This window comes from Phacochoerus africanus, chromosome 7 (genome assembly GCF_016906955.1).
Source record: "Phacochoerus africanus isolate WHEZ1 chromosome 7, ROS_Pafr_v1, whole genome shotgun sequence".
Classification (NCBI taxonomy): Eukaryota; Metazoa; Chordata; class Mammalia; order Artiodactyla; family Suidae; genus Phacochoerus; species Phacochoerus africanus.
The window spans coordinates 10,507,868-10,533,734 of NC_062550.1; the positions used below are offsets into that span (position 1 = coordinate 10,507,868).

Here is a 25,867-nt window from a genome sequence, read left to right on the forward strand (position 1 = left end):
CGTGCTCCCTTCCTGGTGAGAGAAAGAAACGAAAGCAGCTTTTTTTCCCTGCTGGGATGTCTCTGGACACAGAAGAAACTGGCAAGCGAGGTGGCCTCCTAGGAGGGGGCTGGGGGCTGGGCTGGGCTTATCACCACAGACCATGCCCAGTGCTTGTTGCCTTGTGAGTTTTGACCCAGGTGAATGTCTTGCTCCTCCAAAGGTACGATGAAAATATGAAAATAACAAAAACTTAAAAATGCTGCCTGGGCCCAAGTTTAGGGGGGACTGGGCTGGTTGTGTCTACCGGGATGGGAGATGGGGAAGCCTGTTGAGTTGGAGGGGCCAGGGGGGCATCTGGGGTGGGGATGGGGGTGGAGGCATCTCCAGCAGACCGAGGACCAAGATCCAGGAGCCACAGTTTGGAGACAGTGTCATTTCTGCTGAACCACAAAGGAGACTCCCTCTTTTTTTTTTTTTTTTCAATTTTGAATTTTGTTGACTAAAAAAAATCCACAAGCTGCAAATTGAGAGTTATTTGGGGTGAAATTAGGACTTAAGTCTGGAAGACAGCATCTCAGGTAGACCCGAGAAACCGCTCCTAGGCGGCGAGAGAGGAGCTAGGATGTGTAGTTTTTGCAACAAAGGTTAGGGAGCAGGAACAAAAGAGGCCTGGGCTCACTGAAATCCTTCTTTTGAGATGCACATCAGCTCTCCGGGCCGGTGTGCTGAGCTTTCACAGCCCCCAGGACTCACCGGCTCTCACCCTCGGAGGAGACGCCTTTACATGTGGCTGTGACATTCTTCATCCTTGGGTTGACATACCACCTGGGGAGGAAAAGGGGGACTATCAGGGTGTGATAAGGTCAGGGGGCGGTGCCTGCAGCACACACACAATTTGTTGCTGATCTCCTGAAGGTCACCACCAGTCACAAGGAGCAGACGCCACCAGGGAGGATTTTAGTGTCTTTCTAGATAGGAGGAGATGCAAGAATTGGGCTCATAAAATCTTCTCCTGAAAATATCTTGACTATATGAAGACCGGTGCTTCCAGTTCTCCGAGAGCACAGAGTGCCTCGCTCCTGGTCCCCAGCCTGAGCTCCACTCAGGGGCTGCTGGGGGTTTGTAGCTGCAGTGGCTCATGTTTTACTCCATGTAAGAGGCTGACGGCACGTGCCAAGCTTCAGTTCACAATTTAATAAACATCCTTATTTCTATAACAGTTTACTAAGTGCCAGATCTACGCCAGATCTTAGCGTACACAGTGAAGACTTTGGCAGCATTGGCTGCTATTTTAATAAAAGATTAACATTTTTATGAAGATATAATACCTCTGGGAGTTTCCATTATGGCTCAGCAGGTTAAGAACCCAACCTTATGTCGGTGAGGATGTGGGTTCCTTCCCTCGCCTCGCTCAGTGGGTTAAGGATCCAGCTTTGCTGCAAGCTGCTGTGTAGGTTGCAGACGGGGCTTGGATCTGGTGTTGCTGTGGCTGTGGTGCAGGCTGACAGCTGTAGCTCTGATTTGACCCCTACCCCGGGAACTTTCATACGCTGCAGATGTGGCAGATGCAGCCATAAGAAAGAAAGAAAAAAAAAAAAAAGTGGAGAATGGCAGTTGAGGGATAGTCAGCAGCATTTCCCCAAATGACTAAGTTAGATTTCTGCAGGAATGTCCCCTTAAGCGAACACGTTAGGGGATATAATCATGTTGCAGCATCTCCATAGATACAGGGGGAAAAAAGCAATCAATAAAATTAAACACTTGTGATTGGAACAAAAGAGTTGTTTCTAAGAATAGCCAGGGACTTTAACTGATAATAATATATGATAAAAGTGATATCTGCCAAAAGCCTGCGTCATGTTCCCTGGTTGAAACTAGAGCATTATTTTTTTTTCCTTTTTTGATCTTTTTAGGGCCACACCTGTGACATACGGACGGTCCCAGGCTAGGAGTTGCATCGGAGCTGCAGCTGCCGGCCTTAACCCACTGAGGGAGTCCAGGGATCAAACCCACATCCTCATGGATACTAGTCAGATTCTTAACCCACTGAGCCACAGTGGGAATGCCTGGTGCATTCTTTTTCAAGTCAAAGATGCCTGCCTTCGCTGAGTCTATTCAACTCAAGGAATTATGTTGTTGGAAAGGAAGAACTAAAACTGTCATTTTGCGCAGAGGGGACTGTCTACGGTCTTAGACTTTTTAGTAGCAAACTGTCTAGATAAATTATAATAAGAATTTCCATCCAGGCTGCCATCTATTTAAGTCCAATCTGCAATGTCTGACATATTCCTACACATAAGCCACAAACAGAAAATACAGTTTTGAAAAGTGAGTTACAATGGCACCGAGAGTAATGAGGTAACAAGCAGTAAATCTTATGAAAAAAAATAGTGCATGACTTTTCTCGGGGGGAAATCATAAAACTTTACTGAAAGCTATAAAGAAGAAATACGGCATGTTCACGGGTAGGGAGACTGATGTTACGAAGATGTCAATTCTCCCGAAATGCTTCTGTAAGTTGAACCGAATTCTAATCAGAATCCTGATACAGTTTTTCTAGGAACTTGACGAACCGATTCTAAAATCCACATGAAAGAGCACAGGGTCGGTGACAATTACAACAATTTTGGAAAAGTTCAAGAGAGGAGAATTTGCCCTGCCGGGTATAGAGACCTGGCATAGAATTTCAATAACTAAGGCTGTGTTGTGCTGGCTCCAGGGCGGACAAAGAAAGCAATAGATAAAGAAGCAAAGAACAGACACACACGTACAGACATGTCGCCGCGAGAAGCCGGGGCTGCAGCTCCCTGGGGAAAAGGCAGGCAGCCCTCCTCAATGAATAGCCATGGAGACAAAATTAAATCTTTTTTTTTTTTTTTTAGGGCCATGCCCATGGCATATGGAAATTCCCAGACCGGGGTCCAATCGGAGGAGGTATAGCTGCCAGCCTATGCCACAGTCACACAGCAATTCAGGATCCTGAAATTAAAATTGCAGAAATCCTATCTTACTGCACCCTAAAGTCCACCCCAAGTGTGCAAGGACTGAATATGGAAAACAAAGACTTTAAAAGCTTTTGAAGAAAGCAGTAGGACTTTTTTTTTTTTTTTTTGGTGTCGCCATGCCTGGGGCATGCCAAGGTACCTGGGCCAGGGATTGAACCCATGCCACAGCAATGCAGATCCTTAACCACTAGGCCACCAGGGAACTCCCCAGTAAACTGTTCTTATGAAATTGGGAGTAGGAAAGGATTTCGTAAGCAAGAGTCACTCCAGAAGCTAAGTCTTTAGGGAAGAAATGTAAATTAGACTACATTCAACTGAAAATTGTGTGTATTCAAAGCCCCAGCTGATTAAAAGACATCTCAAAGACTAGGGGGAAAGATTTATAATGCATATAGTAAATTTAAATTTGGGTTCCCATTGTGGCTCAGCAGGTTAAGAACCAGACACAGTGTCTGAGGATACGGGTTCAATCTCTGGCCTCTCTTAGTGGGTTAAGGATCCAGCATTGCTACAAGCGTGGTGTAGGTCGCAGACGCGGCTCAGATCCCGCGTTGGCTGTGGTGTAGGCCAGTGGCTGCAGCTCTGATTCGGCCCCGAGTCCGGGAACTTCGATATGCCGCAGATACGGCCATAAGAAGAAAAAAATAAAAAAATTTGGGAATCAGAATATCAGAATATACAAAGAACTTCTCCAAATAAGTACCAGAGAGGAGAAAAATGGACCAGAGATATAAGACTATTTACAGAACAGGAAACACATGTGTCCCATAAATATTTGCAAAAATGCCATAAATAATATATGTTAACACTGCAATGAGAGGCCAATTCACACTCATCAGGTTGGGAAAAGTATAAAGCTTTACAAGCCCGGTGTGGGTGAGGGTGTGGACCCCTGAAAAATGACATCTTGCTCCGTATTAAGGTGAAAGATGTACATACCCTCCAGTTCCGCTGTGCCACGTCTAGGGGCAAACCTCACCAGCCAGCTCCAGGAGCCCACAAATCACCGCAGCAGAACGGTGGGTAAAGCAAACACCACAAGCCTTACGTATATCCATTAACAGATTAGATAAGTGCACTTTGATATATTCGTATCACATGAGATTATACACCAGCACAGAAACCTGAACCAGAGCCATGGGTTAAACATTTACCCGCACGCTGCTGGGTGGAGTTGTGCTTCCGGAACCCTAAGGCCTGGGGGGTGGGGAGGAGGGAGCTGACTGATCTGACCGGCCCCTGGAGGATACAAACTAGGACCTCTGCGGGCACAATCTAGGGAGACAGATTGGGCTGAACATGAGGACTGGTTTTCTAAATGGCCCAGCTCCCCAAAGACGGGAAAGACTGCCATCTAAGGGAATGAGTTCCCCGTCACTGGAGGTATGTGAGTAGGGGCTGCGTGGCTGCTTCATGGGCAGTGAGTCAAGCATTGGATCACGTATGGTGCCAAGGCAGGGTTGGGAAAAGACCAGCTTTAGGATCCTCTACGCATGCCCAGAGGCCCCGTGCTTCTGTGATTCAGTGAATTTGCAAAGTGTGGTTAACAGGACTGAATGAATAACCAGAGGGTGACACATCCCTGGATGGAACACTGCTCCCTAATGAAAGCGGATGGACCACAGCCCATGCAACAGCGTGGCTGGATCTCAAACACACACTGAGGGAAAGAAGGCTTGGGGTTGCATACTGTGATGCCACTTCTGTGAAACTGGAGAAGATGCAATTAATCTGTAAAGAAGATCAGACCTTCTGTGTGTGGTGGGGCGGGGGGGGAGGCATGGACTGAGCAGGGGTGTGAGGAAACTTTCCACGCTAATGGGAATTTACTGCCTCTTTTCGTTCTTTTTTCTTTTTTTGGCTGCCCCGCCTCATGGGGAGTTTCCACGCCAGGGATCAAATTTGGGACGCAGTCCCGACCTAAGCCGCAGCTGCGGCAACGCTGGATCCTTAACCCACGGTGCCAGGCCAGGGATCAAACCCACGTCCCAGAGCTCCCAAGATGCCTCCGGTCCCCTTGCGCCACAGCGGAAACTCCCATGATTTTCTGCCTTTAATGCTGTGTGCTCTCATGGGTGTATGTATCTATGAGAATAAGTGGAATTGTATGTTTTAAATGGATTTATTTCTTGTATGTAAACTATATCTCATAGATATTAAGAAAAAAAATAAAATGAAAAGGAAGAAAAAAAGAAAAGCTGAAAAGGACTAGACAGGAGGCCAGGGCTGCTGCATCTTGGCCTTGCTCTCATGGCCTCGAGCCTCAGTTTCCCATCTGTGAAATGAGGGGATTTGGACCTGCATTCACTTCCAGTGTGGTGGCTGCGAGTGTGTCAACCTGAGCAAGTTCATGAACCTCTCTGTGCCCTGGTTTTCTCATCTGTAAAATGAATGATAGAGCCACCAACAGCACTGGGGCTGAAGAGCAGTGGCTGCCGCACTGGAAGCAGGCAGAGACTGCCACTGTCCTTCTAGCCCCTACTGTCCTCCAGGCTGCCCCACCCCCATGTCATTCCCCTGCCAACCCTGGCCTGTCCTCACAACCCCAGCCCCACCTGCAGATTGGGGCCATCCCAAGCTGTCCGGAGGTTCCACCACCCCCGAGTCACTCTCATTACAGGTCACCAGTTCTTCAGGGGTGTCTAGCTGTCTTGGTTTTGTATCCACTGCAGTACCAGCTCAGAGCCAGGTATTAAGTGGTGCATAATTGATAGAATGCAGATTGAAAAAGGGAGTCGATTGGCCCTGAGTCAGGGAGAGTTTTGCCAGGGCGGTCCTGGAGAAGCAGCTTCCTCAGGAAGGAGAGCAGGTGCAATTGTACAGCCAACATGGCCAGGTATGGTTGGGTAGGTTGTTTACTGCACAACAAGGCTCCATGTGATAGGGGATAAAACCCAGTGCATTTGTCCCTTTCCGAGTCATGGGACCATTTTCATTGGCTATATCTTCCCAAAGAGCTGCTTTGTACTTTTTTCTCTTCCTTTTATCTTTTTAAAAAATTTTATTTCTTTTCTCTATGGCTTCACCTGAGGCACATGGAAGTTCCCAGGCCAGGGATCAACCCACCCCTCTGTAGTGACCTGAGCCGCTGCGGTTGGAGTCTTAACCCACTGCACCCCAGCGGGGATGCCTCTTTTTTTTTTTCTTTAATAAGCATTTTATTTTGGAATAATTTCAGATTTCTAGCAAAATTGCAGAAACAGTAAGAAAATTCACAATATCCTTCACCCAGTTTCCCCTTATGTTCACAGCATTTGCATAACCGCTGTGCATTTGTCAAAACTAACACTTGGTACAATACCGATATCTAATTTCAGATTTGTTTTGGATTTTGTAACTTTTTCCACTAATTTTTTTTCTCGTTCCAGGATCTAATCCAAGATCCCACATTACACTTAGTGCATTGTTTTCGTTAGATTAACACGGAGGTTGCCCTGTAGGGTCGTGGTGGTTGGGAAAAGAATGTGGATTTGGGGGAGTAGCCAGAATGAAGTCCTTCGGTGTGGCCTGTGGGGCACCCAGGGTGGGTCATCGGGGGACACTTGGCCTCCCTGACCCCAGCTGGGTGCCGCGAAGTGCCTTCCACTGCCTCAGCTCCACCCGTGCAGAGCACAGATGTTTGTTGGCAGGTTTTAATCATTGGCTGGCCAAGTGCTGGCGCAGGTCCGTGGAGAGACTGCATTTCCCTTTCTGCAAAAGCCATTTTCAGCAACGCTGTAGCTTGTGTGGAAGCTTCTGGAAGGTTCAGCTCCAGGTGCTCCCAGGGCAGGGAGTGGGAGGGGCGCTGGGCACCCAGCACCTGGCACTCCACACCCTCCTACTGGTTTCCCAGTTTGTCCTGCGTGAGTCTGGGGTGGGTGACTGGTGGCTCTGCCCATCCCCTCCTGCCCCTTGTCCCTGGAGCTGGAAGGGCTCTGGGCGTGGAGAGCAGTGGCGGTGAAGAGAAAGAGCAGGTGAACTTGGAGCCCGGGGCAAGGGTTCAGGGCTGCTCAGACCCTGAGTCTCCCTGAGGCCAAGGGGGCACCCTCGCCCTCCCCACCTGCTGCAGAATTCAGGCTCTGTGTCCAGACTGCAGCTGGGGTGAGGGAAGAATGTGGAGGCCCCTAGCCTCGGGGTTGATTTCAGGCAGGGCTTTCCTAGCCAGCGAACTGATTTCTCAGAGCCTCTGTTTCAGCATTGTTAAGATGGGCCACAATTCCGGAGACCCGGGGGGCCTCCAGCGCAGGGCCTGGCTGGCCTGGGGCGCTGCCTTCTGTTTCCCCTTCTCCATCAGCTGATCCCCACCTCCCTTTCTGCCTCGTCCCCCCCATCTCCCTCCACATTCATAGGGGTCCCACACTGGCCCCGCTGCTTGGCCAGGCTGTCCCCTCTGGCCGGTCCTCTCTCTGACACCAGCTTTCAAGTCCTGGCTTGAACGCCACTTCGCAAGCGCCAGCTCACCCTCTGTGTGATTCTGTGGTCCCCTCCCTGTCAGTCTTCCGTGGCCCCATCACTTCCTGCCCTGTTTTATGGACACCTGTGATGGGACTGTATCTTCCACAGGGACCTGCTGTAGTACCACTCACATCCTGGACTCATCAGCACCCAATACAGTGCCTGGCACACCGTAGGTGCTCATTAAATGCTTATTGCTTAGAATTGAGGTGAGCTACGTCTTTGGAAGCCTTGAGTTCTCAAAGAACAGCTCTGGCCCTGCCCTTGGGAGGAAGCCTCCAGCTGAGAGGGTCCCCAGGTCTCCAGTGGGTGCTCCGGAGCAGGGATGCCCAGGGTAGGGCTCTGCCCAGCACCTGAAGGCCACCCCACCCTCCGGTGGTTCTGCCAGACCGCATGCTCCGCCTTCTGCAAACGGCCGCGGGGGCAGCAGCTTGGGTAAGTTCCCCTTCCGCTTCCTCCTGCCTCCTGTCCCGCTGCTGCTGCTGCTCCTCGCTCAGGGCCCCCCTCCAGGCTCTCCACAGCCCCGGTGCCTGCAGAAGCGCTCCGCGCCCCCAGCTGTCACCACCACCGCCCCCCAGGCCTCAGACGCCATGCAGGCCATCAAGTGTGTGGTGGTGGGAGATGGGTAGGTACCTGGTGGGACTTGCTCCCAGCTCCCTCCTGGGGGAGCCCTGAGGCCCTCCCCCTCCCCACGCCCCTGGGAGGCGGCTTCCCCTGCCCTGCAGATCCAGGGTCCCTGGGAGGCAGCTGGAGGAACCACTCCCTTTTTCTCCCAGGGCCCAGAGGGAACCTCGGGACAGTGAGCTTCACCCTCGCTGCCCACCTCACCCCGGAAGCTGCCTGGGTTGAGGGTACAGGACCGAACTCGGGTGTGCCCGGGGCCCCTCGCCTGCACCCCGAGACCTGGGGCAGGTCTCCCATGCACCCTCAGTCTTAACTGTGGATGCCGGCAGGGGGGTGGTCCCCAGGCTGGCCTGGGCTCTAGTCACTGGCTTGCACTGCTGTGTGGCCTTGGGTGAGTCACAATGCCTCTCTGAACAGCTCCGCTGTCTGCAAAGAGGCCCTTGCCATCAGGGTTGATGCCAGGTCACTTGGGATGTTCTGAGTGTTGGTCCTGCGCCTATACGCTCAGTCAAGAGCGCCTCTCACCCCCAGGCCTGCCTGGCTGGGGAGGGTGTGGGTGGATGTGGGGGAGGGGGGGGTGAGAGAGGCCCCGCTGGGAAGGAGGAGAGAAGGGTGGTGGGTGAGCTGATCAATGCGGGCCAGGCTCCGCTGAGGGGGCTCCTCGGCTGTCAGATCTCAGGGACCTCAGATTGTCACATCCTCAGTGTCCTCCCCTGCACATGACAGGTTCAAAATGCCAGTCTCTCTTGCCTGCCCGCTCCGTTGTCTTAGCGTTCCACCCAGAGGCACCTCCTGGGGTGGTTTTTCTGTAGCTCCATCCGCACACATTCTGGCATGTTCTAGCTGGACGGGCCTCCCCTCCAAGCCGCCCGTTCTACAGAGGGGCAGCCTGAGGCTTTGAGAGGCTCGATCGGCCTGGCCTGGGGTGGGCGGGTGTATCCGGCAGCCCTCCGCTGATGGTGATGCACCGCAGCCGTTATCTGCCCGCCGGTGCAGCTCTGCTCACTTCTGCTTTGCATCTGATGTGAGGAGGGGAGGGCGGAAGCCAAGGGCATCGTTCTAGTCGCTCAAATTTACCTTGGCGGCAGGACCGGGGGAGGGGGTGGGGAGAAGAGGGCGGTCAGCCCCCTCGGAGCAGGAAGTGATGAAACCAAGCAGAGCAAGGGAAGAACCAGCGCTACCTGTGTCGTCCCCCCTGCCGGCCCCCTCCCAGCCCAGCAGGCAGAGGACAATGACAGCTCCAATAATGGCCACCTCTACCAACTTTGAGAGGCCTGGGCTTAGTCTCACCTCTCTCTTTTATACTGCTGCCAATCCTAATATTAGGCCCATTTTACAGATGGGAAAACTGAAGCTCAAAGAAGTTAGGTACTTTGCTCAAAGCCTCAAGGGATTGGATCCCTGGTTTTTGATTCCTAAACTCCAGGCTCTTGACTGTCTGACCCTCTGGTGGTGGGGGGCACAGGGGAGGGTGCACTTTAGCCAGCATTTGCTGGGCCAGGACTGTGCTCAGTTCTTTCACTGGCTTCATCTAATTTCTCTCTGAGTCCATCCCACGGGGATGGTTGGCTTCTCCCTATTTTCTGGAGGGGGAAGCAGGCACAGTGAGGTTAAGTGACTTGCCTAAGATTGTGCCACTGGTGGGTAGGTGATGGAGCCGGGGATCTGGACCCCAGGGGAGAGATGGCAGAACTCGTGGGAGGTGGGGGGTGGGGGTGGAGGTGGGGGTGCTGAGGCCTTGTCCATTTCAGCCGGCCTCCTGGGCACCCCTGGTCCTTAACCCTCGGTCCTACGTCAATGTCACCTAGGGAAAGCTGGTAAAACACAGATTCCCAGACCACCCCGCACCCAAGATCCAGAACCTCTGGGGTAGGACCCCAAAGTCTGCCCTTGAACAAACACCCCAGCTGAGTCTTAGGCCTCATGGTGGGAGACCACTAATGAGGGGATTCTCAGATGGGGACATGGAGGGCTGGGCGGGGGGACCAGGCAGGAGCTGAGAAACCTCCCCAGGTCCCAGGCAGGGCACATGACCGCTGTCTTCTGGAACTTCCTGTCTTTCAGAGCCGTGGGCAAGACCTGCCTTCTCATCAGCTACACCACCAACGCCTTCCCGGGAGAGTACATCCCCACTGTGTGAGTTCTGTGCGTGGGCAGGGGCGCTCGGAGAATGGGGAGACACGCATCGCCAAGCTCACCCCCCTTTTCAGGCATTTCTTGTGTGTGTGTGTGTGTGTGTGTGTGTGTGTGTGTGTGTGTGCGCACGCGCACTGGGGGGTCACGTCGCAGCCCATCTCTGCCTGGCAGAGCTGCCCCATGATCCATCCAGTGGGGAGGTGGCAACCAGCGCCAGGAGGAGTTGCACCGAGGACTCCCAGGAGGGAGCGGTGGGGAGGGGTGGAAGGGTGCCAGGGGGCAGGTGGCCTTCAGGAGGGCCTGGAGGAAAGAGGAGCTGCAGAGGGCTGGTTTGAGCGAAAGCGAGTCGGAAGAGGGGCTGGGAGGGAGGAGTGGAGGGGAAGGGGCCGGGTGGGGGAGGAGGAGGGCCCCCTACTAGGGAGCCACCTCGGTCTCCTGTGTGTGGTGGGGAGAGTGCAGCGCCACCTGAAGGCCAATCGGAGTCATGCCCTCGTGTTGGATGGGGAGGCAGGGGTCACTTGAGTCTGTCAGGGGAGGGAAGGGTGGACAGGAAGCAGAGACCGCCCCCCCCTCCCATGCCCAGGGCCCCATCCCTCATCCAGCTCTGCCGCGTGGCATCAGGGCTCTGCGTGGCCTTCTTCGATCCTCCCTCTGGCTTCACAGCCCAGGACTTGGCTTCATGTCCTGTCTGCCTCCCACCGCCCGGTCACCAAACACTCCCTGGGCGTTTCCACCTCGGGGACCTTGCTCCAGCCCTTCCCTCTGCCTGGACTGTCTTTCCTTCCCACGGCCACATGGCTAAGACCTCCAAGCCGGCTCCAGTACCCCCTCCTCCAGGAAGCCCCTCTGATGTAGCCTGAAAGGGTCTCTCACTCCCCAGAGTAACTTTATCTTATCTTTCCCATGACCATGAGCCTGTGAAGGGCAGGGGGTCACCTCCAGTTCTTTTTGGGTCTCCCATTGTCTTATGCACAGTGTAATCTACCTGTTCTTTTTGTGTGTGTCTTTTGTCTTTTTAGGGCCGCACCCTGGCACATGGAGGTTCCCAGGCTACAGGTCTAATGGGAGCTGTAACCCCCGGCCTACGCCACAGCCATCCAAACATAACAGTTTGCATCCACATACAGTCTTATATACGATGTGTATTTTGAGTCAACCTGAGCTGAACTTTAAGGAGAGACCCTAGGAGGATGGATCACAGCTACCATTTATTGAGGGCCTACTATGTGCTGGTCCCTGGGTGAAATGTCACGTGTGTGGCCTCTTTTGATCCTCAGGGGAGGTGGGTATTATTCTTTGCAGGGTGCCCTCCGGGGAAGCTGAGGTTCACAGCAGCTAAGGGGCCCGTCCCCCAGGGTCACCAGGTGGTCAGACTCCCTCTACTGGGTTTCCGTGGGACACTGGCCCAGGCTCCAGTTGCCTCAGGCACCCCCAGCCTGGGCAGGGGGATGGCAGGCAGCCAGGAGAGGGCTGAGAAACCTGGGTAGGAAGCCTGGAAAAGCGATTTCTGCCCCATTTTAATTCCCAGCTCCCCCTAAGGTGCCGGGGCCCCTCTCTACCTCCGCCCCCATCTGCACGTTCACCGTCAACCATCTGATTCTCATCAGCACCTCCTAGTGCCCTTGGGAGGGCTGGCTCTAGACCCGAGTGGGGAGGCAGGTGCACAATCAAGACGGCTCCTGCAGAAGGCCACTGTCACCAGGACAGGGCTGGCACTGTCCTTGCCTGTGGTGGCTCGGTTGGAGGGCCCACTTGCTCAAAGACCTTAGACCAATCGCTTCCCCTCTCTGAGCCTCAGTTTCTTCTTCTTTAAGAGGAGGGCTGGGCTGGGTGATGCCACACTCATTGCCCGGGCGCCTTCCTCGTGCAGAGAGATGGGAGGCAAGTTCTCAGCTGCATGATGATGAGCGCAGCAGAGGCCAAGGCAGGGCCAGTCGCTCTCAGCCTGCTGGAGGGACTGGCCCCTGGCGGCCTTGAGTGGATTCCATTGTCCTGGACAAACTTGCAGGACAGACAGAATGGACCAGACAAGTTTTATTCCCAGGACTCTGAGGACTTGGGTCAGAGAGCAGGGCTGGCTCCCAGGTGGACGGGAGCATAGAGTCCCCCACTCGGAAGGGTCTTGAACGTGGTTTAATGTTCTATCCTGAAATTCTTTTTTTTTGTTTGTTTTTGTTTTTGCTTTTTTGGGCCACACCCACGGCATATGGAGGTTCCCAGGCTAGGTGGTGAATCAGAGCTGTAGCCACCCGCCTACACCACAGCCATAGCAATGCTTCATCCTTAACCCCTGAAATTCTTTTTTCACTTTTTTTTCTTTTAAAAAAATTATTTCATTTTATTTTTTTAGAATGTCTAAATACATTTCTTTTTTAAAAAAAATATAATTGAGGAGTTCCTGTCCTGGCGCAGTGGAAACTAATTTGACTAGGAACCATGAGGTTGCGGGTTTGATCCCTGGCCTCACTCAGTGGGTTAAGGATCTGGTGTTGCCATGAGCTGTGGTGTAGGTCGCAGACACGGCTCTGATCTGATGTGGCTGTGGCTGTGGTGTAGGCCGGCAGCTGTAGCTCTGATTAGACCCCTAGCCTGGGAACCTCCATATGCCGCAAGTGCGGCCCTAAAAAGCAAAAAAAAAAAAGTGTATAGTTGATTTAGCAGGTTGTACCAATTTCTGCTGTACAGCAAAGTGACCCAGGCAGACATAGGTATACATTCTTTTTCTCATATGATCTTCCATTGTGTTCTATCCCAAGAGACGGGATATAGTTCCCTGTGCTGGACAGAAGGACCCCAGTTTGCATCTCCTCACCCCAACCTCCCGTCCATCCCACTCCCTGCCCATTCTCCCTTGGCAGCCACATGTCTGTGAGTCTGTTTCTGTTCTGTCCACTCTGAAATCCTTCATGTTTGAACAAGGGGTCCTGCATTTTCCTTTTGGGTTGGACCCTGCCAAGAATGTAGCCTGCTCTGCCCCCCACCCTCTCTGTCTTCCGTAGGGAGTTACTCGGCTCTGGCCAAGCCCCCAGAGGTGCTTCCTGCTATAAAACCTGCACACTCCTGTGACAGGCAGGGGAAAAGAAGCCACCCTGAGCCCTTGACATTGGAGCAGGGGGACAGCCGGGAAGAATAGACTTGAGGAAAACAGGTCGCCTGAGATCTCCGGCTCGGAGTTAAAAGTTGAGAGAGGCCTGGGGCTGGGGTGGTAGGTTTGCGGGGGCTGGAGGCATGTGTCGCTCGCACTAGGTCAGATAATCAGGAGAGCTGAGCTCAGCTTGCTGCCAGGGGCTAGGGAATGAACGCTCAGGGTCAAGGCTCCATCTCACAAAAGGGGAGACTGAAGCCTGCTCTGTGCTGGGTGTTGGGGATACAAAGACAAGACAGGACGCGCCTGCTCTCAGGTGCCTACGACGTGTGTGTGTGGGGGGTCTCCCCTTCCCCTCTCTCCTCCTAAAGACCATTCTCAAACGGAAGCAAAATTTAGAAGGAGCCACGCCTCGGCTTAATTTCTTCCCCGAAAACCCATGTCTTACCTGCTTCACTCCAGATTCAGCCTCCTCGGGGGTCAGACCCGCCAGACTCCCCCAGCCCTCTGCACTCCCACTTCCCAGCACTCAATTCACTGCTCAGGTGTCTGCTCCCTGACCCCGGTCTAAAGTGCCCCCCCCCCGGCCCTCTCATCCCCCGGCTTGGGATGGCTTGGCTGGCTGGGCTGGCTGGGCATTGTCCGCTGTCTGTTCTTCCTAGTCTGTCCTGATCTGACCTGCCAGCTTGGATGGGAGCCCTGTGAGGGCAGGGCTTCTAGAATGGAGCTGCGCACACTGCTGGCGCTCTGTAGTGACCGGACCACCCTGGCAGGCAGGGAGGGCACGGTCCAGCCTGCCCCAAGAAGGTGCTAGAACTCAGCCACCAGCCAGGGGCCCAGCTCTGCAGGGCTCCTCTCTGGGAAGAACACGCGTGGTTCATCAAGGTCAGATGGTCCAGTACTTGCTTTTCATCTTCCTTTGTTAACTGGCAAGTTAACAATTCCAAGCCTGGAATTCCCATAGACGAGCTGTCATCCAGCCTCCCCAGCTGGGCGGTCCAGGGGCCCTGCCCAGCTTTCCGCCCCGTCTCTTGGCTCCCCCTCACTCCAAGCTCCTGCCACCAAACCCGTTACTCCTTCACTGTGTCTGGCTGGCTTAAGCCTCCTGCTGCTTAGACAACCCTCCCCACCCCCGAGGCTCTTACTCCATCTGGGACCCTGTCCGACCCTAGGTGGCTATATCCCCAGGAGAATCAACCCTCTTCAGTGTGCACCTGTCCACGCTCACGCACAAACGTGCATGTGCAAATCCCAGCTCCTGCACTTATGAGCCGCCTGGCCTTGCACAAGTTATTTGACCTCTCTGGACCTGTTTCCTCAACTGTCTAATGGCAATAACTGAAGTTCTTTTGTCTCAGGTCAATGGAATCTTAGGACCTAATGTATGAAGGTCCCTAGCCCTCTGCTCAGCACAGAGCAGATGCTCGGCACTGCTCTAAGTCCCAGGAATGGGATCTTTCCCCCTCGCCATGGCCCCTGAGACCCTGGGGCAGCTTAGAGAAGACAGACACCTTTGGCTCAAGGAATCTTTTTTTATTTTTATTTTTTATTGTCCTTTTAGGGCCACACCTGCAGCACACAGAAGTTCCCAGGCTAGGGGTTGAATCGGAGCTGTAGCTGCCGGCCTCCACCACAGCCACAGCAACACCAGATCCCAGCCACATCTGTGACTGGCCTACAGCACAGCTCACAGCAATACTGGATCCTTAACTCAGTGAGCAAGGCCAGGGATCGAACTCGCATCCTCATGGATCCTAGTTGGGTTCATTAACTGCTGAGCCATGATGGGAACTCTGGCTCAAAAAATCCTGGGGGTGCTTTCTGGTGCCAGAATTTCAGACTGGACATTAGAGGAGAGAGCATCCGTATACTCCTAGGCTCATCCCCAAGGAGTGTTTCTGCCAGAAGCCAAAGGAAACCTGGGCATTTCTTTTCCCATCATGCCCAGCAGTGCCTCCCTGGACAGCGCCTTCTGCCTGAAATCCCACAGCAGTAGGGGTGGTCCCCAGAGTAGGTATGCAAAGCGCCTACTACGTGCCTAATGCAATGGCACATAGTAGGTGCTAGCTTCAGGTTGTTATGAGGAACAAGCCAGGCGTGGTGTCTGCTGTTTGGATGCTGAGTTCACCAAAGATTGCTTTGGAATGGGGTGCAGGGGGCCCCCCTGACCTGGCAGGAGCTAAGGAATGGCTTCTTGGAGGAGGTGACCTTGACATGGGGCTGGAGAGAGGATGAGTAAGAGTCAGCCCGGCACCAGGAAAGAAGAAGAGTGGGAAGCCAGGGGAGGGGCATTTGCAGGAAATTTCCAGGCAGGAGGGAGCAGGACCATCTGCGGAACTGAGGGCTGAAACAGCACCATGTGCTAAACATGTCAGGCTGCCCATTTTTTTTGGTGGTGGGGGGGGTGGGTGCCCATCTCAGGATAGACATCTTTGGAGTTGCATGAAGGCTTCTGCAGCCTGTCCCTGGGCAGGGGTCTTGGAGGGCTTCATGGAAGAGATGGCATGTCAAGGGCTGTAGTTCAGTTTGGTTGAACTCCATTCCACCTGCACTCACTAGGTGCCAGCCCTGTGACTTCGGAGAAGAAGCACATGGGCCCTGCCCCCATGGGGCCCAGAGCTTGTGGTGGGACAGGGACGGAGAGGCACTAAATGCCCGCTCCTAATCAAGGCAACGCAGTCGCCCGAGGGAGGGGATGACAAACTCTTTCCAGGTGGGGGAAGGGAAGGAGGTGGCCGGGAGGTTTCCCCACAGAGGAGGGGCTTCCTGGGCAGGGTTTTGAAGCATGAATAGGAGACAAGGGTGACAAGGGGTTGGAAGAGTATTTCCAAGAGAGGCACAAGGGAGACAGGAGTGAAGGCTGGAGAGTATGGAGGACCAAGTGGATCTGAAGGAAATCCCTGGGACAGGGAGGCGGGGGGCGGGCATTCCAGAGGGGGCACAGCATGAACAAGTGCTGGGAGGCAGGAAGCGGGGGCTTTACCTGGAAAGGGAATCGTCTTGGCTGGTGGGTGAGGGGAGGACATGGGAGTAGCTGGAAGAGCCTGAGGTCTCAGGGGGCCAGATCAGGGGATGAGGAGCAGAGTCTGTGTGGGTGGCTTTGGCGGGGAGAGAGAAAGTGGTGGCCCCAGCCATCAGGGGACAGTGAGTGAGGGCACAGCTATGGCACAAGGTCGTGAGCACTGGATGTTTCCACATCAGCTGGAACTGGCTTCTCACTTAGGTGGGTTGCATACTGGCTGTGTGGCCTTGGGCCAGTCACTCTACCTCTCTGATCCCAGGATGAGGAACCAGCACTTACCTCTCAGGGATGTGTATAGTGAGAAAAACTATTGGACTGATTTTTTTTTTTTTTAACCCAGAAGCGTGTTTGTTTGCCTTGGAGACCTCTCTGGTGCTGGCAGGGAGCTTTTCAACATCTGTCCCATCTTAGCATCTGTCCTGTTGCCTCAGCAGATGTCTTTCCCGTGGGTGCCAATGGCATTGCCTGAACTCTCCGGGGACCAACAGCTTTTGGTGTGCCCTGGGGTGAGGGGTGGGGCTAGAAGGCCAGGGAATTGGCGCCCCAGGACACCCCTCTGCCAATAGGAGATGGAGACGGTGGGAAAAAAAGGCCCCGGCTCCCGGTCTCCTCTGGGGGTCGCCCTGAGCTCAGGGGTCCCAGCAGATGGAGCCCCAGTTCCCCCGCAGTCGCAACTCAATAGTGCATCCTACATGGGCTCTTGTTTCTTCCTCACCTCTTCCTCATTCCCCTCCCTTGGCTGCCTGGGGTCGCTTTCCAAATAAACCACTGGTACCACCTCCTCATCTCAGGGTTTGCTTTGGGGGAAGCAACCTAGAATGGGAATGAATTCTCATTTAATAGATGTTGGGTGGCCAAGGGCAGCGTTGGCCTAGGAGGTGGGCAAAGTTTACTCTGATCACACCTTGCAGGGAATGTGATGAAGCCTTGAAAAATCACCACTCCAAAGGCAAAAATATGGCTGCGACCGTGTTTTCCACTTTATGCTGACCTGCGTTTAATTTTTTTAATGTAAGGGATCGGTATTAAAAATACAAAAAAGAGGAAGTTCCCATTGTGGCTCAGAGGATTAGGAACCCAACTAGTATCCATGAGGATGTGGGTTTGATCCCTGGCCTTCCTCAGTGGGTTAAAGATCTGGCATTGCTGTGAATTGCAGTGTAGGTCACAGATGTGGCTCGGATCTGGTGTCCCTGTGCCTGTGGCGTAGGCCAGCAGTTACAGCTCTAATTCGACCCCTAGCCTGGGAGCTTCCATAGGTCCCAGGTGTGGCCATAAAAAGAAAAAAATAAAATAAAAAAGAAACCCCAACGGCATAGAGCTGTGTGACCTTGGTCCTGTTGCAGCCCCTCTCTGGGCGTTGGCTCTGCCATGGAGCCGTGCACCGCAAGTCCGCAGACTCTGCGGCTGGAAACTGACCCTTCCGTCTTGCCTGCTCCCCCAGCTTTGACAACTATTCAGCCAATGTGATGGTGGACAGCAAGCCCGTGAACCTGGGGCTGTGGGACACGGCGGGGCAGGAGGACTACGACCGCCTTCGGCCGCTCTCCTACCCGCAGACGGTATGCCGCCCCACCCCCTCCTTGTGGTCCTGGCCTTTGCCTCCTCTTCCCTCTGCCTGGGACGCCCCTTGGCAGCCTGGGTTTGGTGAACTCTGACCCTTCCCTCAAGGCCCAGCTAGAAAAGTCCCGGCATCTCCGCCCAGCCCTCCATCAGTGCCCTGTAACCACCGCGTCCCCAGTCTTCCCAGCTCCTCCGCCTGATGGGTTCAGGCAGACCCCGGTTCTCAGTGGGCGGGGCAGGCAGACAGGGATCCAATGAGAGCTCAGGATAGTGAGCCCCAGGGGTGCTAGGGGAAGGGAGGAGAGATGGGAGCACACCTGCAGTGGACTCTGGCTGCTCGGCTCTCCTTCCGGGGTGGCAAAGAAAGGGCTGGGGCTGGTGGCCAGATGGCAGGGTACTGAATGCCTGGTGAGGATCACGGAATTGCAGATGGCAGACCTTTTAATCCTCAGAAGCCTCACTTTCCCAATCCGTAGAATGGGACAGTAGCAGCACTGCTCCAGCGTTGTGTGGGGATGAACCACGTAGAAGGAGCCCCGCCCTTTAGGAAGTTTTCAATGAACAAGGCGCAGTCGGGTGGTAGACGCGGGGAGGAAATCCCTGCTCTGCCGGATCCTATTCGCCCAGGGTCCTCTGGGCAGCTCCACCCCTCAGAGGCTGCCCAGGTGCGGGAGGGTCCTGGAGAGATGACCTTAGGCCTCCCCTCACGAGTGACCCTTGCCTGATTCCCCCAGGACGTCTTCCTCATCTGCTTCTCTCTTGTCAGCCCAGCCTCCTATGAGAATGTCCGAGCCAAGGTGAGTCGGGGCGGGGGTGGGGGGAATGGGCATGGGCACATGACCCTAAGGGAGCGAGAGGGCTTGGGGGGCTGGGACCGGTGAACCTGAGGGAATGGGGGGGGCTTGGGGGGAGGGCAGGTGACCCTGAGGGAGGGAGCACAGGAGGGAGGGAGGAACAGGTGGCTCTGGCCTGCCCCTGGGACAGTGAAGATGTGGGCAGAGAGGGCCCCATGGCCAACCAGGGCTGAGGGTGGGGGGACCCAGAGGGTGGGACTCAGAAGGGGCCCAGAGGGGGCTGGGATGGTTAGCTTTAGGCTCTAAACGTGTCCTCTCTCCTCCCCAACACCCGCCTGCCCCCCTGTTATCTTCTCACAACTTGCTGCCCCGCCTTCCCCTCCCATGCTCCCCCTTCTCCCGGTTCAACCTTCCACCCCCTTCCCCGGCCCAGTGGTTCCCCGAGGTGCGGCATCATTGCCCCAGCACGCCCATCATCCTGGTGGGCACCAAGCTGGACCTGCGGGATGACAAGGACACCATCGAGAAGCTGAAGGAGAAGAAGCTCGCGCCTATTACCTACCCACAGGGCCTGGCGCTGGCCAAGGAGATCGGTACGGGGCTTGGAGAAGGGAGCTGGGGGCAGGGGAGCCCCGACTCAGCCTCTTGGTGGTTGCCCACCCAGGCTCCAGGGCCAGGCTGTGCTGTTCCAACCCTGGCTGTGCCCTGGACTAGCTGTGTGACCCTGGATAAGTCACTTAGCTTCTCTGTGCCGATGTTTCCTTGTCAGTGAAACACAGCAATCGTAGGAGTTCCGGGCGGTTGGGAGAATTAAGAATTCATACCCACGAAGCTCCTAGAGCAGCAGCGGACATAGGAAGTGCTCTGTGTTAGTTATTATCAGCAATATCATCCATAAGTAGATTTTGAAATAAGTGTGTTTTGACAGAAGCAAGGATAGAGTGGAGTGGACTGTGTTTGCTCAGAGGAGAGCAGCCCACTTAAGCTTGGGTCTTCTGGGAAGGCTTCCTGGAGGAGGCACTTCTATTTTGGTTTGGTGGGTGACGCCGCGCCATCTGCCTCCTTCTCGCTCCCCATTCCCCAACCCCCTGGCTTCTCAGCCCATCTCCTCTTTGCCTCCCTATCACTGGGCCAGAGAAGTAAAGTGACTTCTCAGGATCACACAGCTCGTAGGCGGCAGAACCAGGATTTGAACACGCTAGCTTGGGGGCCTCCTCTTGGTGGTTCAGGACTTCCTGTACCAGGGAGGTGGTGACTGATGAATCTGGCCTCTTACGAGGTGTCCAGGCCTGCTGTCCCTGGTCGGGCCTGACCTGCCTGCAGCCTGGGGATGGGGCACCTGGCCAGGAGCCTGGGACCCCCAGCTGGGTTTGGCCAGTGTTAGCAGCGATCCAGCTGCCCAGGGCTCAGCCCTGCCCCCCACCCCTGCCTCGGCCCTACCGCCCTTCCTTCCGCCGGAACTGGGAGGGCCCTGGGGACTCACATCTCTTCACAGGAAGAGAAACCGCAGCCGCCACCTCTCTCTCTTCGCATGACTACAGGACCGTCCTTGTGACACGGCCCCTCTCTCCCAGGGGCCTCTGCTGCTGCTTAAACCCTGGGCCCTCTGCCCATCCAGGGGGCTCTGGCTCCCAGGCTCTCTGGTCTTTGCTCACAAATATTGGGGATTGCACCTCTGCCTTCTTCCTTTTTTTTGCTTTTTTGGGAGCCACACCCACAGTATATGGAAATACCCAGCTTAGGCGTCAAATTGGAGCTGCAGCTGCTGGCCTGCACCACAGCCACAGCAACATGAGATCTGAGCCACATCTGTAACCTGACTCACAGCAACACCAGATCCCTGACCCACTGAGTGAGGCCAGGGATCAAACCCGTATCCTCATGGATATAGTCAGATTCGTTTCTGCTGAGCCCCAACAGGAACTCCACCCTGCCTTCTTTCTGACCAGCTTGCCCCACCCCCAAGCTCCTTCCACCCAAAACTGCCTCTGCAGCCTGCCTCTGACCCTGTCCTTTTTAAACAAGGGCTTTGGGATAAGATGGGGCCTGGAAGCCTGGATTGTGGCAGCTTGGCACTGACTGTGTGACCTTGGGCCAGTGGCTCCCCCTCTCTGGAACTCAGTTTGCCCGTCCCCACAAGCCAGCCTACATGCTCCCCAAAGGTCCTTTCTCCTCCATGAGGCAATGACCTGGGGGTCCTGCCCTGGCTTCTAGCCAGTCCTTCCTGGGGCCAATCCCAGGTGGGGGTGTGGCAGGCACCATGAGCAATGACTTTGAACTTGCTTCGGACCAGCCCAGACCAAGGGGTAGACCTGGGGAAGCTGCAGACTGAGGAGGAGGTCACAGCTGCCTCTGTCCACCAGCCCGGGATGACGAATTGTGGGGCAGCTCTGATCCTCGCTGCTAATCACAGCTGACATGGATTGAACACTTCCTTGGTGCTGGGCCGGTGCATTGTCCCCTTCTGTTGTCATAGCAACCACGAAGGACGGCCTCTCGTCACCCCATTTTGCAGAGGAGGAAACCGAGGCTCAGGGAGAAGAAGCCATTGGCTCAAGGCCACCCAGCTGGGATGTGGCAGAGCCTAGACTCGAACCTGGGCTACCTGGCTCCTTCAGTCATGTTCAGGGTCATCTGCTCTGTGGGAGACTAGGGCACTGAAAGGGGAACCGGCCAAGGTCCTGGAGTGGCCAGGCCCCCAGTCAGCACCCTTCTGGGCACCACTGAGCCAAGGAGCAGGTGGGTGGCAGGTGCCCAGGAGGACGCAGTCGGTGGGGATGGAAGGAACAAGTGGCCACATGCCCTGTGACACCCTTCTGGGCACAGAGGGTTAGGGTGACAAGACTCCCAGACCCAACTCAGCATGCTCCATCTCTGCCAGGTGCCAGGCCAGCTTGTGCTCCTGGGTGGGACAATGCTCCCACGTGCCCCATCCAGCATGTGACTTTGGGTTTTTCGTCTTTTTAGGGCTGCACCCGTGGCCTATGGAGGTTCCCAGGCTAGGGCTCGAATCGGAGCTGTAGCTCAAGGCCTATACCACAGCCACAGCAACTCGGGATCTGAGACTCGTCTGTGACCTACACCATGACTCATGGCACTGCTGGATCCTTAGCGAAGCCAGGGATCGAACCCAGGTCCTCGTGGATACTAGTCAGGTTCATTTCCCCTGAGCCACAATGGGAACTTCCCAGTGTGTGACTTTGGACAAGCGACATCCTCTCTGATCCTTGTCCCTGCCCCACCATTTCTTTCTTCCAGCCCTGGGCATCAGTGGGCTTTCCCATCCCTGGGCTGCCCTCCTGAGGTCCTGGCTTCCCCCCGCGGCTGGGTGTCTCTGGACCCAGGGTCCCCTCTCTGGGCCTGTGTCCTTACCTGGGAAGTCAGGAATCTCAATGTTTCTCCACAGGGTGGTCAGAAGCGCCCAGCTGGGTGCCGGGCGGGGAGCAGGTGCCAGTCAGTGTCCATCTGCTTCCCTCCCTCCGGAAAAGCGGGCTCCAGGGAAGAGGCAAAGTTGTCCCTTTCAGCCCCTCTCCTTCCCCCGGTTCCTGAAATCGGCCCCCAGGCCTCTCCCAGGGGTGGGGGTGGTGGGGGTGGGTTCAGCTGCTCTCTTCAGGGAAACTGCTTGGGTTGTAGTGTACACAGATCTCACACAGGCTCCTTCCAGAAGGTCATGGAACACTGCCCCTGCTAGTGGGGCTCAGCCTGCCTTCCTCACCCCTGGGATCCAGCCCCGAGTGGTCACAAGGCCCTCAGTGGCGCCTGGGGGCGGGGGGAGGGGAATGTCTAGCATGTGACTGGACAAGCGACTTTTCTGAGCCTCAGTTTCCTCCTCCATAAAATGGGATGAAGCTAAGGATGACATTTGGAAAGTCCTGGTGAGCAGACTGGGGCTCCTCAGGCCTTCCTGGGGGAAGCGTGGAGGCCGGTGTGTGGTCATTTTCTAGAAGAAAGGGAGGCACCGAGGGATTTGGTTGCTGTCGCTTGAGCCCCCTTTGCCTAGGGAAGGTATCCCCATTCCTCCTGCCTTCTGCCAATGAAGGGCTTATGTGTCCAAGAAAGCCACAAACTGCCCTCGTGAGTCTTAACCTCTCTGTCTGAATTCAAGCTCCATCTTTCAGACGCGAGGAGGCCGAGGCACAGAGCAGGAAGTGGCCTGCTTTGAGCAACACAGCCCAGGTGGCCCCAGCCTGGTGCAGCTGTGTGGCGTGGGCGGGGGTTTTGCCAGCCCTGACCTAGGCCTCTACCCTCTTGCTGTCCTGACCCAGACTCGGTGAAATACCTGGAGTGCTCGGCCCTCACCCAGCGAGGCCTGAAAACCGTCTTTGACGAAGCGATCCGGGCCGTCCTGTGCCCCCAGCCCACGCGGCCGCAGAAGCGCCCCTGCAGCATCCTCTAGGGGTAAGAGCCCCCCCCCCCCCCACGGCTTCAGGACCCTCCCCCTCCCCACCCCAACTCCCCCCACACACAATAGGCTCTGGCTGGGAGGGAGGCATCCAGCCACTGCTTGGTGGCCCTAGGTTTCACTGGGAGTGGCATTTAGGCCAGGACAGAAGAGCATTAAAGGGGCCTCTGTTTGCCATCTGCCTGAGCCCTTCCTGCTCTGTGACTCCAGTTCCCAGACGGAAGGGTCAGAGTATCAGAAAAAACCAGGTAGCCTGAGCCAAGGTGCCGTGTCCCTGAGCTGAGCCAAGGTGCCATGTCCCTGAGCTCCTGCTCCGCAGGAGGGTGGGAAGGACAAGGATGAAAGATACCTTGGTCCTGGAGTTCCCGCTGTGGCTCAGTGGGTTAAGAACCTGACTAGTATCCGTGAGGATGCGGGTTTGTTATCTGGCCCAGCTCAGTGGGTTAAGGATCTGGTGTTGCTGTGAGCAGCACTGTAGGTTGCAGACGCGGCTCACATCTGGTGTTGCTGTGGCTGTGGTGTAGGCCGGCAGCTGCAGCTCTGATTTGACCCATAGCCTGGGAACCTCCATGTGTCACAGGCGTGGCCCTAAAAAAGAAAAAAGAAAAGCAAAAAAAGATACCTCAGTCCCTACCCCTCAGGACAGAGGGCTGGAGGCAGGGCAGACTGAGCTGTGGGGCTACTGGGGCACAAGAGGGACGGATGTCGGGTGGCAGAGAGGGCTTGCCAGTCTGGAGCAAAGCTGGGAGCTGGCATGACCTGTGAGCTCAGAAAGCTGGGCGTGTGGATTCTGCTTGTCCCCAAATTCTCACCCTGTGCCTGTGTCCCTTCCAGGATGAGCCCAGCCCTTCCAGCCAGATGGTTCTGACCCTCCAGGACCCCCGATGGCACCCTGGCTGTCCCCTCCTTGTGGCGTTTCCCAGCAAGATGGCTGCTGAGCTTGGTCTTCTCCGTGCTAGAGGCCCCCAACCCCCGGGGCCCAAGGGGTGTGAATCTGTAGGCGCTGCATCCCCCTCCCCTTGCGCTCCTATCTGGAACCAGAGGGGAACCCTAGGACCTGATAAGCCGCCCCTGCGTTGCTGTGGTCAGATGCCACACATGGCATTATCTGCCTGTTTACCCCTCTGGAAACTTCGGGCCAGATGGTCGCCGATCACCACTCGTCCACCTTCAGGGACGGGTCTCTCGGTCGACTCTACTGTTGATGATTCTACTTATCTGAGCGTTCTCCTCCTGAGCTGAATTAAGGGTCTCAGAACCTTTACTCCTCTGGTCTTAGTCCTCCTTGGGGGGACAATATGAAATATTTGTTTTCTAAACCTCTATGGACACCTACCCAGCCAACTGAAAGGCTGGGTCCAGCTGACTCCTGCCATCTCTTGTCTTTCTGCTCCACTCACAGGATCCTGAGCTGCATTTACCTGTGAGGGCCTTAAAACTTTCAGCCCTTGCCAGTCAGGACTATGCCATTGCCCACAGAAATCCAATTCAACCTGCTTAAGCAGAAAATAAATTTATTAATTCAAGTCTGAAAATTTCATGACTTCAGGTGCAGCTTGATCAAGGGGGCACAAATGATGGCATCAAGGCTCACTTTCCTGTCCTTCTTTGCTCTACCTTCTGCTGTCTGGTTCATTCTTAGGCAGGTAACTCTCCAGGTTTCATCTTTCCAATTTCAAGTTCAGCAAAAAAGAGCAAGCGTCTGCCCCCAGGCAAAGTTATATTGAAGGCTTACTCTGATTGGACCAGCCTAGGTCTTGGGGCTCCCTTCAACCAATCATATCTGTCAGGAGAAAGCTGTGCTCTGATTGGTCAAGCTTAGACTACATGCCAGCCTAGAACATGGAGTTGAGGCAGCCCATTCAAAACCACACACCCTAGGGAGGAGGGAAGGGGTTGGTTCTCAAATGGAGAGCCCTGCCAGGATTTGGGAAGGTGGTTGTTGAACAATGAGAAACCCACAGTCTCTACCATTGGAGGTCCCAGGAAAGTGTCCCAACTGGGTAAGGAAGCAGTGCTGGTCCCAGGGGGCACTAAGCACAGGGGAAGTTTCTTTAAAAGGGAGCTAGGGGAGTTCCCCTCGTGGCTCAGTGGTTAGCGAATCCAACTAGGAACTGTGAGGTTGCGGGTTCAATCCCTGGCCTCGCTCAGTGGGTTAAGGATTCAGCGTTGCCGTGAGCTATGATGTAGGTCGCAGACGCGGCTTGGATCTGGCGTGGCTGTGGCTCTGGCCTAGGCTGGTGGCTACAGCTCCGATTAGACCCCTAGTCTGGGAACCTCCACATGCTGCGGGAGCAGCCCTGAGAAAGCAAAAAGACACACACACACACACACACACACACACACAAGAGAGAGAGAGAGAGGGCTGCTGTAAGGGTTTATAAAATTCATCCCTAAAGCACCACCGTGCCTGGTGGGGAACCAGTCCCACCTCGGGGTTTGCTAATTCAGGAATGCCAGACTTTCCAGTCCTGCGGATGATCGGATGATCGTGCTTCTCTGTCCAGAATTCATTCATATGCAGCACAGACTTACTCTGTGTTCACACCTACTCTGTGCCAGGCACTGTTCTGGCGTCCAGCAGTGCGCCCAAATCCACGCCATCAGGGGCTGATCCTCCAGAAAAACTAAAGCAAAGGGATTAAAAAAAGAGACATGTGGAGCTCCCTCTGTGGCAAAATGGGATTGGTGGCATCTAGGGAGTGCTGGGTCAAGGGTTCGCTCCCGGACCTGGCACGGTGGGTTAAGGATCTGGCCTTGCTGCAGCTATGGCTTAGATTGAGACGGGAGTTCAGATCTGACCCCTGGCCTGAGAGCTCC

At 55.0% G+C, this 25,867-nt stretch overlaps 1 protein-coding gene across 1 annotated transcript; it reads left to right on the forward strand.

The window, feature by feature from the left end:
* The first annotated feature begins 7,864 nt into the window (after window positions 1–7,864).
* On the forward strand, window positions 7,865–24,573 carry RAC2 (Rac family small GTPase 2). The gene is made up of 7 exons (XM_047786351.1): window positions 7,865–8,046; window positions 10,110–10,181; window positions 17,733–17,850; window positions 18,586–18,648; window positions 19,079–19,238; window positions 22,911–23,043; window positions 23,882–24,573. The coding sequence occupies exons 1-6, from the start codon at window positions 8,012–8,014 to the stop codon at window positions 23,039–23,041; spliced, it is 579 nt and encodes a 192-aa protein (XP_047642307.1). The 5' UTR covers window positions 7,865–8,011; the 3' UTR covers window positions 23,042–23,043; window positions 23,882–24,573.
* Window positions 24,574–25,867: the final 1,294 nt, after the last annotated feature.

Coding starts and splice junctions, on each gene's coding strand:
- RAC2 (XM_047786351.1), top strand. CDS start 8,012: ATGCAGGCCATCAAGTGTGTGGTGGTGGGAGATGG. Junction 18,649..19,078: donor ATGAGAATGTCCGAGCCAAG/GTGAGTCGGGGC, acceptor TCCCCGGCCCAG/TGGTTCCCCGAGGTGCGGCA. Junction 19,239..22,910: donor GGCGCTGGCCAAGGAGATCG/GTACGGGGCTTG, acceptor GTCCTGACCCAG/ACTCGGTGAAATACCTGGAG.